This window comes from Pelobates fuscus, chromosome 2 (genome assembly GCF_036172605.1).
Source record: "Pelobates fuscus isolate aPelFus1 chromosome 2, aPelFus1.pri, whole genome shotgun sequence".
NCBI lineage: Eukaryota > Metazoa > Chordata > Amphibia > Anura > Pelobatidae > Pelobates > Pelobates fuscus.
This window is the reverse complement of record NC_086318.1, coordinates 364729458-364747225: the sequence shown is the minus strand read 5'-3', so window position 1 is coordinate 364747225 and position 17768 is coordinate 364729458. Positions and strand designations below refer to the sequence as shown.

General features: G+C 38.0%; 1 protein-coding gene across 1 annotated transcript in view; it reads right to left on the bottom strand.

The window, feature by feature from the left end:
* Positions 1-17459, bottom strand: part of SNX5 (sorting nexin 5) — a 95848-nt gene extending 78389 nt beyond the window's left edge. Inside the window, exon 1 of the mRNA XM_063441386.1 lies at positions 17278-17459. Coding sequence (XP_063297456.1) covers positions 17278-17316 — 39 coding nt within the window. The 5' untranslated portion in view covers positions 17317-17459. The remainder of the gene's footprint in view (positions 1-17277) is intronic.
* Positions 17460-17768: the final 309 nt, after the last annotated feature.

Sequence of the window (17768 nt, the reverse complement as noted above, 5' to 3'; positions counted from 1 at the left end):
CATCGGCCTAACCGACCTATACATCTGAAGACCTGGTCGGTAGCCGAACTCGCAGTGCCCATTACGATCCTATATATCACCAGACCAAACTCATGATAGCTACAGATCTAGTCAGACCAAATGTTGCTTGTAGACTTCTGAAGAAGACCTGCGAGCTCTGAGCTTCATACGGCCTGCGCGCCCACAAGAATGTGTTTTTGTTCTTTTGTTTTCTCCCAAAGGGACACACGGCATGTCCTGAATCTTAGGCGTGATTGAATATACAGTGCCTATTACGATTTTATGTGACCCCAGATTCACTCTACCACGAGACAGCTATCATCTGATAATATGGTTATGTGAAGCATAGCGGAGAAGTTTTGATCACTGACGAGGACCTGCGAGTCCACTGCTCCATGGGGCCTGCGCGCCCACAAGTTAATATTTGTGCTCTATTGTTTCTCTATGGTTGGACACACGTTGTGTTCTGAATATTGCTAATAACTGTACATGGAGACTTGCACGTCTCGGAATGACTCTTATCTTTGAAATAAAAAAAATAAAAAAAAGTTCAATTATGAGATTGAGATACAATTATTTAAGGTAAATTACATCTGTTTGAAAGTGAAACCAGTTTTCTTTTCATGCAGGCTCTGTCAATCATAGCCAGGGGAGGTGTGGCTAGGGCTGCATAAACAGAAACAAAGTGATTTAACTCCTAAATGACAGTGAATTGAGCAGTGAAATTGCAGGGGAATGATTTATACACTAAAACTGCTTTATTTAGCTAAAGTAATTTAGGTGACTATAGTGTTCCTTTAAAGTAAGGTAATTTTTAATAACATGTAACTTTGCCATGTTCAAGTCCTAACTAACCAAGCTTCACACCCACTTTCCAATAATGAATTCCAACTTTGGAATAATGAATTCTATTTCGGATCCCTTGTATTCCATAATTTACATCTCATTTTTGACAGAGCCCAATCGTAATGCATTATCTCTCCAAGGTTCTTCTTTGGTTGCATACCCCTCCCCTTGAGAGGTCAGCCTGGATCACTGTTGGTCAAGTATCATCATTATTATTATTATTATTGCCATTTATATAGCGCCAACAGATTCCGTAGCGCTTTACAATATTAGTAACATAATAACATAAGTCAGATCTCTGTAGCAATTTGGAGCGTGCCAGCCAGGCCACAAGGAAGAAGTAAAAGATATCTACAGTGGACAAACACAAACGCCTCCTATTCACACAACCCCTTGTGTCACTATAATGTACAATAGACAGGCCAGGGTTGTTGCTTACTGTAGAATATAAAAAGGAATCAGAACTCATTAATATAATTATAATTATTATTTTTATTGTCATTCCATAGGTGAAAATATTTGTGATCTTTACCTGATCCACTGCAGGAATAGCTAAGGCAGGGGTGCCCAAAAAGTAGATTGCCAGAGGTTTTAAAACTATAGCCCCCATGATGCTTTGCCATTCTAAAAAAGCATCCTAAAGGCATGCAAAGCATCACCCCTGGTCTAAAACATCTGGAGGGCCAGCATTGGCTGTGAAATCTCGAGCACTTTCTAATCCCTGCACAATCTACAGACTAGCAGCAGACAATGGAAATTCATAAACAACTATTTTTTTTTAGCTACATAATCTCCATAATGCATCACGGGGGAATCCCCAAAATAAATTGCCCATATAGATTTCTAGGCTTGGTTGAGAAGTTATAAAAGTGGCAGTGCCAAGTTCAATAGGGCAGGATCACATTTTCAAATCCTATGCTACTAGACCGGCTTAGTAGTTACTTGCTACTTCAAGTATTCAAGGTTCCATGGCACACTAACAAGTCATGAATTTTCACTCGTCAGTGGCTTGTGGACAAGTGGATTTTATTTTATCTGAATCAGAACAGACATGCACTGAACTATTTAATTTATTTATTTTTTTTTTAAACGCAACATCCCAAGCACCGTAACCACTACAGCACGTTGTGGCAGTTATGGTGCCGCTCCCCAATATAACTAAGCAAACCCTTTGCGAATGATCGGACAACTAACCGGGGCGGCCCAGGGCTTACTTTGCTTACTGGCTGAGAGCGATATGCTAATGTCCTCAGCCAATGAGCTGGCTCTGCACAGTACAATTTATCTTAGGAACACTAACAAAACATCTGTGCGGGAGTGTCCTACTCTTACTGCAGGAAGACACCAGCATCCAGCATTAAAGGGGCACTACAGCAAATGTGACACTACAGAAAATGTAGTGGTTATGGTGCTTGGAGTATAATGTATCTTAAAGCCATCTCCTATATTTTTTATAGTTTTCATGCTTACCTTATATTCATTTTAGTTCACGTTTCTGAGGATTTTTTTCCCCTTATGCATCAGTCTTGTGCACGTGTATGGTACCTTTGACCTTATGTGAAATTCAGCCTCCACTGGGAACAATTCCAAGTCATTTACTTGATCTGACCATAACCAGAAGGGATTGTATTACCCAGAAGAGCTTATCTCCAAACTACTGCCTGTCTGTCTTATACTAAACCGTTTAGCCTGTTATTTATGAAAAGGATAATAATTTCTTCCCAGACAATCCATATATTCATTGAATAACATCCTCTTCTCTGTTCTCTCTCGTAGCACTGTCCATTGTGCTAGGAAAAATTTCCCTGCTCTGCCATCATCAGCCTTGTAGTAAACGGTCTGTTGCTTTCTATGAAAGAGTAAGACATTTTAAGTGTTGTGTTACATGGGCAGCTTTGCATTTTAGCCAGCTGATACCATAGCTGCGGCGAGGTACAGCACAAGCAGATTATGAGATTAGCCATTAATTCCAGTTATCTAAAGAAATCCCATTAATCTACATCAATGGGGAGGTCTGATTGATACAGTAAAGCATGCCTGTTTACATAAAAATGCATTTATAGGACACAAAAAAATTATATTAAAAAAAAAAAAGGGTATCAAAATACAGTTGATACAACTCAATAAATATAAATTATTGCTTTTTATGGAGATCTCAGATAATCAATTATAAGCCTGATCATAGTAAATTAATTGAATAGCCAAACATTTGAACACTTGGTTGTCAATGTGCCAAGACATAGGTCATGAGGTTTGGCATCTATAACTTTTTCAGCAACTGATTTTGCAAAACATTCGCAGTACATAGAAGTGCAGATTTGTGTTCTCAAAACAAAATTTGAAAAATACAGGGTGGTTTTATTTAATTTATTTTTTTTAGTCAGTAGTTTAAAAATGTAAGACTGTTCTGCAGCCTGGCATAATATGCAAATTTCAAACCTACCATGGTTGATGAAAATAATTACATAGGACATTGTAGGATAATTCTCTCCACAGGACAACTCAACAAAACATTTGCTAGCATTTGCAGGGTGAGTAAAAGATATTTTTTTTATTATATGGGACCAGTAAGTAATAGAACAGTAAATACCGTAATGAAAGGAAGAAGAAGAAAGGAGAAAAAAAAAACCTACAGAAGAAGAAATACCTCTCCATAGTGCTAGGCAATACCTGACCAATCATGTAGATTTGAAAAGATCAGAATATAAATTAAAGACATGTCTAGATATGCCACAGAGAGATCAAAAATGTGTTGGTTTGTATATCTATTGACAGTTTGGCTTGCACAAAAAAAATATTTTTTAAATATCGATTTAATGGGACACTGTAGGCACCCAGAACGCTTTAGCTCAATGAAGTGGTCTGTGTGCTGTGGCCCTTTTGCACTTAGTGCTGCAATGTAAAACATTGCTGTTTCAGAGAACTGCAATGTTTACATTGCAGCTCAAAGTCTGCACTCTTCTAGGGGCGCTTTCGGAATCGTAACGGACCATTGGTCCGTTATCTGAAGCTGGACGTCCTCACGCTCTGCATGAGGACCTCCAGAGTCAGATTTTCTCTATAGGCAGCATTGAATAATGCTTTCCTATCGGGGAAATGCTAATGCTAGGTCGGCCATTATTGGTCATTAGGGGAGGAGCATGGGCTGAGCCTCACCCAGCGCCAAGCGACATCAGCGCTGGATTCAGGTAAGCTAGGTGGGGGGCGGGGGGGCACCTTTTAAACCTACAGTGCCAGGAAAACTGCTTTGTTTTACTGGCACTATAGGATCTCTTTAACTTTGCCTTGATGGTAACAATCCAGAAAGCTGAATTAGTGTGTAAAAAACCAACACAGAAAGAATATTGTTAGTGAAAATATAAAATTAATGATGAAGGGAGCACGATGGGAAAAATCAAACCCTTGTGGATTTTGTGAAAACAGCAGCAAAATTACAAAAATAACGTTCAAACATTTTTATAGCAAGAAACAGAACGACTACCAAGTTATGTTCTCAAGTCCACTTCCATCACCAGACTCTCCATCTCAACAAGGGAGTGGGTCATGCAATGTTCTCATACACAGGTCCGCCACTGTGGAACCCACTGCCAGAAAATATCAAATCTCCCACAAGCCTGCAATACTTAACCCCTTAAGACCGCAGGACGTACTATGCCGTCCTTATTTTGGTGGCTCTAAAAGCCGCAGGACGGCATAGTACGTCCTGCGATCTTATGTACTTACCCGGTCGCCGGCGATCCCACGCCGGCGATCGCGGTATGGGGGACTTACCTGGGAGCCCAGGGAGTCCCCCTGCGTCCTCTTCAGCCGCCCAGGGCCATGTGATCGCGAGGTCCTTGCGAGGACCCCGCGATCACATGGACGGCATAGCCGTCCAAGGCATTGCCAGCAGGGGGAGTGCCTGTAATGACAGGTACTCCCCCTGCTGTCTGAAAAAAAAATAAAAAATGTTAAAACAGTGTAAAAATAAATTATATATACATTATATATATGATCTAAGTATATATATACACACACATATACACACATACACATGCATACACTGTCTACGTGTATTTTAATATTAATATATACATAATTATATATATATATTAATATCAAAATACACGTACAATGATATTGATTAAATATGTATATAATTTTCATTATATATATATATTTATATATAATAAAAAATAAATAAATATATAAATACGTTAAAAAAAATAAATAAAAAAATAAAAAAAAATAGATAAAAAATATATAAACATGCGTAATTTCGTTCTAACTGTATTTTAAAATTAATATATATATATATTGATATCAAAATACATGTAGAACGAAATAATATATATATCTATATACATAAGTATATACGTATATATCACTATGTATATACCTATATATAAATAAAAATAATTTAAAAAAATTATATACATATATATACACACATATATATATATATATACACACATATATATATATATATATATAATAATTCTACGCATATATTTATGTAATAATTTTACATAATTAGGTCATTTTATTAATTACAATTTGCAGGACCTGCCTGCCAACCCAGGCCAAAAGTTCAGGGAATTACATTGTCTAGCACTATATTTAACTCTGTAACTTTCCAAGACACCATGAAACCTGTACATGGGGGGTACTGTTTTACTCGGAAGACTTCGCTGAACACAAATATTAGTGTTTCAAAACAGTAAAATATATTACAACGACGATATCGTCAGTGACAGTGACATTTTTTGCATTTTTCACACACAAATGGCACTTACACTGACGATATAATTGTTGTGATACGTTTTACTGTTTTGAAACACTAATATTTGTGTTCAGCGAAGTCTCCTGAGTATAACAGTACCCCTCATGTACAGGTTTTATGGTGTTTTCAAAAGTTACAGAGTCAAATATAAGGTTTGCGTTTCAGTTTTTTCACATTAAAATTCGCCAGGTTGCCTTTGAGACCGTATGGTAGCCCAGGAATGAAAATTATCCCCATGATGGCATACCATTTGCAATAGTAGACAACCCAGGGTATTGCAAATAGGGTATGTTCAGTTTTTTTAGTAGCCACTTAGTCACAAACACTGGCCAAAATTTGCGTTCAAATTAGTTTTTTGCATTTTCAAATATTAACACTAACTTTGGCCAGTGTTTGTGACCAAGTGGCTACTAAAAAAGACTGGACATACTCAATTTGCAATACCTTGGGTTGTCTACTTTTGCAAATGGTATGCCATCATGGGGGTAATTCTTATTTCTGGGCTACCATATGGTCTCAAAGGCAACGTAACCAATCTGGCGAATTTCAATGTAAAAAAACTGAAATATGTAACACGCTATATTTGACCCTGTAACTTCCCAAAACACCATAAAACCTGTACATAGGGGGTACTGTTTTACACGCGAGACATCGCTGAATACAAATATGTGTATTGTATTGCAGTAAAAGCAAACAGTATTATGACATTCACAGTTAGAATGTCACGTAGAACTAAACAAATTTAAACAATTCTTATTTTCTCCCATTTTTTAAATATTTTTTTCATATTAAATTATGTTCCATACCTAAATATTTGATGTTAAACGAAAGCCCCGTTTCCCCTGAATAAAATGATATATAATAATGGGGGGTGCATTTAACCCCTTAAGACCGCAGGACGTACTATGCCGTCCTTATTTTGGTGGCTCTAAACGCCGCAGGACGGCATAGTACGTCCTGGGCGGTCTTCAGCCCCACGTGGCCGGCGGAACATGGCCGCTGCAGATCGCGGTCGGGGGGCATGCCTGGCCCCCCAGGCAGCCCCCCTGTGCCTGGGGACCGCGGTCTGCAGCTTCCGATCGCAGTGACAGGCTGTCACTGCGATCGGTATTTACCATGTGTCAGCCGATTTTAAAATCGGCTGACACATGGAGCCGGCGGAATTCTCTGCAGCAGATCGCGGTCGGGGGACATGCCTGGCCCCCCAGGCAGTCCCCCTGCGGTCAGTGACCGCGATCTGCAGAGTATGATCGCAGGGAGAGGCTGTCTCTGCGATCTGAATGCAGAGACAGCCTCTCCCTGCGATCTGATCGCAGTGACAGCCTGTCACTGCGATCAGAGGTTACTATGTGTCAGCCTATTGGCTGACACATAGTAACTGCAGGCAGGATCCCCCTGCAGATCGCGGTGGGGGGCATGCCTGGCCACCCAGGCACTCCCCCTGTGGCCAATTACCGCGATCTGCAGGAGGTGATCACAGTGACAGCCTGTCACTGTGATCACTGATCCTGTGTGTCAGCCAGTGATGTAAAATCACTGGCTGACTCTCTCTCTGCCCCTCTCCTCCCCTATTAACCCCTTAATGTAAAAAAATAAATAAATTAGAGTTAAAAATAAAATACACTTACATCATTTATATATATATATTATATATATGATCTATATATAATATATATATATACGCACACATTTACACATACACTAAGTGTATTTTAATATTTATATATATAATTATATATATATATATATATTAATATCAAAATACACGTAGAAGGATATTGATTAAATATATACATAATTATATATATATATATATTATAATAAAAAAATATGTAAATACGTAAAAAAAATTAAAATAAAAAAATAAATAATTAAAAATATATATGTGTGTAATTTCGTTCTAACTGTATTTTGATAATATATATATATCTATCTATCTATATATATATATATATATATATATAGATATATATATATATATATATATATATATATATATATATATATATATATATATAGATATCAAAATACACGTAGAACGAAATAATATACCCAAGTATATACGTATACATCACTATATGTATACCTATATATAAATAAAAATAATAGTAAAAAAATTATATACATATATATACATATATATATATACACACACGTGTATATATAATAATTTTACATATATATTTATGTAATAATTTTACATAATTAGGTATCCTAATTAATTACAATTAGCGGGACCTGCCTAACAACCCAGGCCGAAAGTATAGGGAATTTAATTTGCTAGCACTATATTTAACCCTATAACTTTCCAAGACACTATAAAACCTGTACATGGGGGGTACTGTTTTACTCGGGAGACATCGCTGAATACAAATATTTGTGTTTCAAAACCGTAAAATTTATTACAACAATGATATCGTCAGGGAAAGTGAAATTTATTGCCTTTTTCGCACACAAACGGCACTTACACTGACGATATTTTTGCTGTCATACTTTTTACTGTTTTGAAACACAAATATTTGTGTTCAGCAAAGTCTCCTGAGTATAACAGTACCCCTCATGTACAGGTTTTATGGTGTTTTCAAAAGTTACAGAGTCAAATATAAGGCTTGCGTTTCAGTTTTTTCACAATGAAATTCGCCAGATTGGTTACGTTGGCTTTGAGACCGTATAGTAGCCCAGAAATAAGAATTACCTCCATAATGGCATACCATTTGCAAAAGTAGACAACCCAAGGTATTGCAAATGGGGTATGTTCAGTCTTTTTTAGTAGCCACTTAGTCACAAACACTGGCCAAAATTGGCTTTCAAATTAGTTTTTTGCATTTTTCACACACAAACAAATATTAACGTTAACTTTGGCTAGTGTTTGTGACCAAGTGGCTACTAAAAAAGACTGGACATACCCCATTTGCAATACCTTGGGTTGTCTACTTTTGCAAATGGTATGCCATCATGGGGGTAATTTTCATTCCTGGGCTACCATACAGTCTCAAAGGCAACATAACCAAACTGGCAAATTTCAATGTGAAAAAACTGAAAAGTGTAACATGCTATATTTGACCCTGTAACTTCCCAAAACACCATAAAACCTGTACATAGGGGGTACTGTTTTACACGTGAGACATCGCTGAATACAAATATGTGTATTTTATTGCAGTAAAAGCAAACAGTATTATGACATTCACAGTTAGAATGTCACATAGAACTAAGAAAATTTAAAAAAAATCATATTTTCTCTCATTTTTTTATATTTTATTCATATTACGTTATGTTCCATACCTAAATATTGGATGTTAAATGAAAGCCCTGTTTCCCCTGAACAAAATGATATATAATAAGTGTGGGTGCATTTAATATGAAAGAGGTAAATTATTGTTGAACAGACATATAGTCAAAATCTGTGGTTTGTTTACATTTTTTTTGGTTCACAACTTGTACATTTGGCTGCGGTCTTAAGGGGTTAAGTAACTGGTACTCAAACCTCATCACAATCTCACCTTCAACACAAGCAACATATAAAGATCATACCAAGTAATGGAACGAAAGTTTGAATTACAGGAAAACAAGAGCCCATTTTAATAAAGGATTATAGATCCACTTGAATTTATTTACCGTACAGTCTCGTGACGTAACTAACCACAGAGTTTTAGATTAGCATGCGTACAAGGATCGCCTCTGCAGCCTTATAGGGTTGCAGGATTTAATTAGGTATTAAATTACATGTTTGCTGTTCTGCATTAGTGTTTATTGAAGACAGAAGTTTACTTAACAATTTATGTTTGATACACATAATGTTTATTTAGCAGGTAAAAATCTGGGGCAGTCATCAGGGAAAATAATGGAATGTTCCTGCTGTTTGTTCCAGTTTTAGAACTTTGACCCATAATGGTTCTTCATAGCTAAGGAATTGGGCATCTTGGATGGTCACCTGGTAGATGTAATTCTATGAATACACTATGTATACAGGGAGTGCAGAATTATTAGGCAAGTTGTATTTTTGAGGATTAAATTTTATTATTGAACAACAACCATGTTCTCAATGAACCCAAAAAAACTCATTAATATCAAAGCTGAATATTTTTGGAAGTAGTTTTTAGTTTTAGCTATTTTAGGGGGATATCTGTGTGTGCAGGTGACTATTACTGTGCATAATTATTAGGCAACGTAACAAAAAACAAATATATACCCATTTCAATTATTTATTTTTACCAGTGAAACCAATATAACATCTCAACATTCACAAATATACATTTCTGACATTCAAAAACAAAACAAAAACAAATCAGTGACCAATATAGCCAACTTTCTTTGCAAGGACACTCAAAAGCCTGCCATCCATGGATTCTGTCAGTGTTTTGATCTGTTCACCATCAACATTGCGTGCAGAAGCAACCACAGCCTCCCAGACACTGTTCAGAGAGGTGTACTGTTTTCCCTCCTTGTAAATCTCACATTTGATGATGGACCACAGGTTCTCAATGGGGTTCAGATCAGGTGAACAAGGAGGCCATGTCATTAGATTTTCTTCTTTTATACCCTTTCTTGCCAGCCACGCTGTGGAGTACTTGGGCGCGTGTGATGGAGCATTGTCCTGCATGAAAATCATGTTTTTCTTGAAGGATGCAGACTTCTTCCTGTACCACTGCTTGAAGAAGGGGTCTTCCAGAAACTGGCAGTAGGACTGGGAGTTGAGCTTGACTCCATCCTCAACCCGAAAAGGCCCCACAAGCTCATCTTTGATGATACCAGCCCAAACCAGTACTCCACCTCCACCTTGCTGGCGTCTGAGTCGGACTGGAGCTCTCTGCCCTTTACCAATCCAGCCACGGGCCCATCCATCTGGCCCATCAAGACTCACTCTCATTTCATCAGTCCATAAAACCTTAGAAAAAATCAGTCTTGAGATATTTCTTGGCCCAGTCTTGACGTTTCAGCTTGTGTGTCTTGTTCAGTGGTGGTCGTCTTTCAGCCTTTCTTACCTTGGCCATGTCTCTGAGTATTGCACACCTTGTGCTTTTGGGCACTCCAGTGATGTTGCAGCTCTGAAATATGGCCAAACTGGTGGCAAGTGGCATTTTGGCAGCTGCACGCTTGACTTTTCTCAGTTCATGGGCAGTTATTTTGCGCCTTGGTTTTTCCACACGCTTCTTGCGACCCTGTTGACTATTTTGAATGAAACGCTTGATTGTTCGATGATCACGCTTCAGAAGCTTTGCAATTTTAAGAGTGCTGCATCCCTCTGCAAGATATCTCACTATTTTTGACTTTTCTGAGCCTGTCAAGTCCTTCTTTTGACCCATTTTGCCAAAGGAAAGGAAGTTGCCTAATAATTATGCACACCTGATAGAAACATAGAATGTGACGGCAGATAAGAACCATTCGGCCTATCTAGTCTGCCCAGTTTTCTAAATACTTTCATTAGTCCCTGGCCTTATCTTATAGTTAGGATAGCCTTATGCCTATCCCACGCATGCTTAAACTCCTTTACTGTGTTAACCTCTACTACTTCAGCTGGAAGGCTATTCCATGCATCCACTACCCTCTCAGTAAAGTAATACTTCCTGATATTATTTTTAAACCTTTGTCCCTCTAATTTAAGACTATGTCCTCTTGTTGTGGTAGTTTTTATTCTTTTAAATATAGTCTCCTCCTTTACTGTGTTGATTCCCTTTATGTATTTAAATGTTTCTATCATATCCCCCTGTCTCGTCTTTCATCCATGCTATACATGTTAAGATCCTTTAACCTTTCCTGGTAAGTTGTATCCTGCAATCCATGAACCAGTTTAGTAGCCCTTCTTTGAACTCTCTCTAAGGTGATATAGGGTGTTGATGTCATTAGACCACACCCCTTCTCATTACAGAGATGCACATCACCTAATATGCTTAATTGGTAGTAGGCTTTCAAGCCTATACAGCTTGGAGTAAGACAACATGCATAAAGAGGATGATGTGGTCAAAATACTAATTTGCCTAATAATTCTGCACTCCCTGTATTAGATTTCAGCGTTGCATGTTAAAAGGAAAACTCCAGGACCATAGCAATGTAATCTCAATTAATTTATTAAAGGGACACTATAGTCACCAGAACCACCACAGCTTGTAGCATGTAGTGGTCCCTGTGTCTATAGCATGTCTCTGTAGGCTCAGCAATGTAAATGCTGCCTTTTCAGGGAAAATGCAGTAATTATATTGCTGCCTAATGGCAACTAGAGGTGCTTCCTATTTCAGTGTTGCATTGTGTACAGCACCTGCTTTTAGCATCTCCATGCCCTGCATGGAGATGCTCAACGTTCCCCATAAACATGCATTGGTTCAGTGCACATTTTTGAGGAGATGGACACAGTGCAGCGATTTGCCGCTCATGTGCAATAGTCTCCCAACGTTTTCCTATGGGAAAGCATTGGATGAAATCATCAAAATTGATAATCTCAGCCATGGAGATGGGGCCAGGGTAGCAATGGAGAAAATGTAAATAAAACACCTTTTAACTCCAGTCTGCAAGGGGGAGAAAGGAACCTAAACTGGAACTCCAGCACTATAGTGTTGCTGCAAAAACCGTGCAGAAAAATTGTAATTGGCCAACTCAAGACAAGTACTGCAGCAACTAAAGAAAGTTAATATAAACAAAGCTCCAAGGCCTGACGATATTCAATCACGAGTACTTAAGGAACTAAGTGTGGAAATAAGTGAACCTCTATTTTTAATCTTCCAAGATTCTATTTCTTTCTTTCTTGAAGTGTTCCGGAGGATTGGAGGAAGGCGGATGTGGTTCCTATATTAAAAGGGTTCAAAATCCTTGCCTGGAAATTATAGACCTGTGAGCTTAACATCTGTGGCTGGGAAAGTATGTGAAAGGTTAATATTCAAGAATTCCTTGAGAAGAACGTGATTATCATCAAAAATCAGCATTGTTTTATGAAGCACAGGTCATGTCAAACTAACCTGATTGCATTCTACAAAGAAGTAAGTAAAAGTATAGTTTAGGGTGCTGCAGTGGATGTGATCTATTTGGATTTTCCACACAATAGATTAGTCTTCAAACTCAAAGAAATCAGTCAAGATGAATATTCTTGTTCTTGGGTAGAACATAGGATTAAAAATATAGTACAGAATGTTGTCATTAATGGTACATTTTCAAGCTGGACAGAGGTGGCAAGGGGTGTTTCTCAAAGTTCTGTTCTGAGACCCCTTCTATTTAACATGTTTATAAATGATCTTGAAAAAAGCATTGAAAGTCACGTTGCAGATGACACAAAACTCTGTAAAGTAATACAATGTGAGCAACTGGGACTGGGGGACTAGGCACTCAAATGGCAGATGAAATTTAATGTAGAAAAATGCACAAGCAACTTCGGCGTAAAGAATGCACAAGCAACTTATACCCTTAATGGAAGCGAATTAGGGATAAAAATGAGAAGGACTTGGGAATTGTTATAGACAACAAACTATGCAAAAATGTGCAATGTCAATCGCCAGTGGCTAAGGCCAGTAAGGTCTTGTCTTTCATGAAAAAGGGCATTAATTCTCAGGATGAGAATATAATTTTGTCTCTTTATAAATCACTGGTAGACCACATCTTGAATATTCTGTGTCGTTTTGGGCACCTGTTCTAAAGAATGATATTATGGCACTAGAAAGTGTGCAGAGGCAGGCTACAAAATTAATAAAAGGAATGGAACATTTTAGCTATGAAGAAAAGTTAACAAATTTAAACCTCTTTAGTTTAGAAAAACATTGCCTCAAAGGGGATATGTTAACATTATACAAATATATTCGGGGCCAATACAAACCATTGTGTGGAAATCGATTCGCAAACAGGACTTTACATAGGACACAAGGTCATGCATTTAGACTGGAAGAAAGAAGATTTCGTCTAAGGCAAAGAAAAGTTTTTTTTACTATAAGAACAATAAGGATTTGGAAATCTCTGCCTGAAGAAGTGGTTTTATCAGAGTCTGTACAGATGACTGAACAGGAACTAGATGCTTACTTGCAAAAAAATAATATTCAAGGATATAATTTTTTAATGTAGGGTAATAGCTTCTTGATCCAAGGATTAATCTGACTGCCATTCTGGGTTCAAGAGGAACATTTTTTCCTAATTTGTTGCAAAATTGGAAGTGCTTCAAACTGTTTTTTTCTTTGCCTTCTTTTGGATCAACCGCAAAAAACAAATGTGAGGAAGGCTTAAAGGACCACTCTAGGCACCCAGACCACTTCAGCTTAATGAAGTGGTCTGGGTGCCAGGTCCAGCTAGGGTTAACCCATTTTTTTATAAACATAGCAGTTTCAGAGAAACTGCTATGTTTATTAATGGGTTAAGCCTTCCCCCAAATCCTCTAGTGGCTGTCTCATTGACAGCCGCTAGAGGCGCTTGCGTGATTCTCACTGTGAAAATCACAGTGAGAGCACGCAAGCGTCCATAGGAAAGCATTGTAAATGCTTTCCTATGCGACCGGCTGAATGCGCGCGCAACTCTTGACGCGCGTGCGCATTCAGCCGACGGGGCGGAACGGAGGCGGAGAGGAGGAGGAGAGCTCCCCGCCCAGCGCTGGAAAAAGGTAAGTTTTACCCCTTTTCCCCTTTCCAGAGCCGGGCGGGAGGGGGACCCTGAGGGTGGGGGCACCCTCAGGGCACTCTAGTGCCAGGAAAACGAGTATGTTTTCCTGGCACTAGAGTGGTCCTTTAACTTGATGGACACATGTCTCTTTTCAGCCTATGTAACTATGTTAAGAATACATGTTTGTATTATTAAGACTAAGTGTTCATTTAAGGGATCTGCAGGTCTCGGGCATCCTTTTAGCTTATAGGACTAAATAGTTTTCAAATATCTGACCTTTGCCCAAGCCTATTTAAAGTGGTTATGTCACCCTAAACTTACCATGCTTATATCGGTTCCTCTTCTCTTCCTCACTCCTAATCCGTTATTTCTATCTTTCTTTTTCCCTATAGTGGAGACTACTTTGTCTTCTGTATTCTTCCTCTGCTTGACTAGGTAGAGCTACCATTGTCAGTTTGGTCACTCATTACAAGACAATATCTATGAAGCAATTACACAGAACTATCTCAATTAAATCATTTATGTGCAGTGATCCTTTAGCTTTAACCCTGCAATGTAAAGCATTGTTGTTTAGTAGATTCCTATATGCTGTAAGATCGTTTGAGCAGGGTCCTCTTCAACCTATCGTTCCTGTAAGTTTTCTTGTAATTGTCCCATTTATAGTTAAATCCCCCCTCTCATAATATTGTAAAGCACTATGGAATCTGTTGGAGCTATATAAATGGCAATAATAATAATAATAATAATAATAATAATAATAATAATAATAGCAATGCCAGTCAAATTCTGTTCTCACAGCTACCTTCCATTTCACTGGAGAAGTGCAGTGCTGGGTGAGCATGCACTTTTCGACCCAAATTCTCCATAAACAAAAAAGAAAAATCACCCAAAAAAAAAAAAAAAAAAAAGTTGGCATGTAGTTGCAGGAAGCAGATCAAGCAGCTGCAGGAACTGGATCTGGGCACTGGAAAAAAAAAAAAAAAACCTCCATATGTCAATAAGGTCAGAGAGAACCCTATAACATTAGGAATACAGGTTTGTATTCCTAATGATATAACGTTCCTTTAAACCCATGATCTGGTTTTCTGTAGGACATGATCCATCCAGAACTGTTACTTGATTCAGCAAAAGAAGCTAAGCAGCCACAGATGAACACTACAAAGAGCAAAGGTTACAGAACTTCAAACATCTATTTATCCACCAGTTTTTCTATCCATCACTTCTGAGCTACAGCTCTTGGTTGAGGTTAGGGTGATCATGCAGCAAAGGCAAAAAATAAAAAAAACACGCCTTTTTCAGAGTTGCCCAATTTACATATTTTGACCAGCCAGATATGTAAGCAAATATAGAACACAAGATATAGAAATGTAAAAAAAAAAAAAAAAAAAAAAAAAGATTTTTTTTTAAATTTCTCCTGCTCCTTCACCTAAAGAATTGATTTATTTTTTTTTAATTTAAAAAAAAAAAAAAAAAAGATTGTCGTAATTCCTACAATCTTTTTTTAACCCCAAATCTAACAAAACCAAGAGGGTGAAATCTTCTACCAGCTTGTTCTTCGTTAAAAAGCTTCCAAATAAATTTTATTTCACAGCGATGGTAGCAGGCAGGCCAAGTGCAAAATTAACCTCTGCTCTTAAGTGAATACCAATATTCCTAGCTAACCAAACTGGGATTTTGGAAGCAATCGTGAGGCACATTCAGAGTGCACCAAATTGTTCTCAACAAACTGTGATTTATGGAGAAGAACATTAAACATTAAAACAGCCAATTAAAACACATTCAAGATTTTAAAATTCACTTTGTATTCCTGACAAATCACATATTAACAGTTTATTCACTAAAAGTTATCTAACTGCAGTCATCACAGCTTGGTTCTTTTAACCTACATTCTTACCATGAGAATTTTACTGGTCTTCCATTTAGTTAAAGGAGTTACCCTTTAAGGCTTTGCGGAAATATTATTTAGGTAAAAATAGCCAAACTGTACACATTCTCGGCTATACTTTGAGTATCACTACTCTAGCTTTAAATTTGAAATTCACTTTGAATGAATAACCTTTGTCACCCAGTCTCCACTCCTTCAAAAAAAATAATTAAAAACCCACTTCTTCATAAAAGCCTATTAATTAAACTGTTAATAGCTCCCGACTGATTCCTCTCTTGCAACTGTCACTAGTCTAATACTATCCTTACCTTTTGTGTCACTTTACCCTACTCCCTCTAACATCTAAGCTCATTGAGCAGGGCCCTAAACCCCTCTGTTCCTGTGCGTCCAACTTGTCTGGTTGCAACAACATGTCTGTTCGCCCAGCCACTGTAAAGCGCTGCGGAATTTGATGGCACTATATAAATAACATAATAACAATAATAATAATAATAATAATAATAGCCTAGTTTTGCTATTTATACTAAATTTGGGAATTTAAAACTTTACTAACCTCACAGAGGGATTTCCACTAAATAAATAAAAGTTAATAGTAAACTTTGTCACTTTTTTCTCCCCCCTCCCAAAAAAACAAAAAACGACTTTTTTTTTGCGAGGGGGTAAAAAGTGACAAAAGAGAGACACAGAACAACTTTAAAGGAAAACTATACTTTATTTATGAAACGGATAATTGCAATACATTTTGGCCAACATAGCCAGAATGTATGAATTCTTTACCTCTGCTATGCTAGCCTACATCTTTCAGCTCTGCAGAGTTTAATGCATAATTCTACACACAAAAAATGAAAATAAATAAAAAAAGATACATAAAGCAGAAAACCCATTCACTGCAATGATATGCATACATATATCTCTTTCAACAATAACCTCTTGTGCAGCAGTATTCAGTGCTTTTACTGTGTCAACAAATTAATATGCACAATTAGCATGTTCACTGGAAGCAATTGGATATTAAGTACTCTTACCCAGAAATTAAATATAGAAGTAGTTAGTTTTTTGTGCATGCTTGCAGGGGTTATACTGGCTGTCCCTTTAACAAGGTAGGAGAAGTGAGAGTGATATATGGGTTATGTGGAAGTGGAATCAGGAAGTGTCCTCCTAATGTATGGCATTCTGAAAACTAATGAAGATGGAGCTGTATATAATAAGATGCAGTTACCTTGCCCTTACTGGTGTCCTCCACTGCCAGGGACGCCATGCTGGTCTATGGACAGAGGCAGTGGTTATGGTTGTAGGTCAGGGGGATTGAAGGCAGCTGTATACCAGGAGGGACCCTGACACGCACTGAGCACTGATCACCCGGTTCACAACTGCAAATAGACCACGCCCACGGCTTCCATTAACCACGCCCCGTGATGGTGTATGCCACGCCCTCTCGCTCATACAGCTGCTATCACACTTGACGCGAAGCCACGCCTCGTAAAGCTGTAACCACGCTCATTTCTCACATGCACGGCTGCCATTTCAGATGTGGGCAAGCACGCCAGGAGTGGGAGAGCGCCAAGTGAGTCACAGGGACCTCAGTCAGTTGACTGTCCGCCACTTCCTCTCCTCCTGGGAGAAGATGTTTGCTGAGATCTCTGCTGTGAACCATTTTGTTAAACTCTGCTGACAATAACTCTGCATTCTACTTAATGTGGATTAATAATT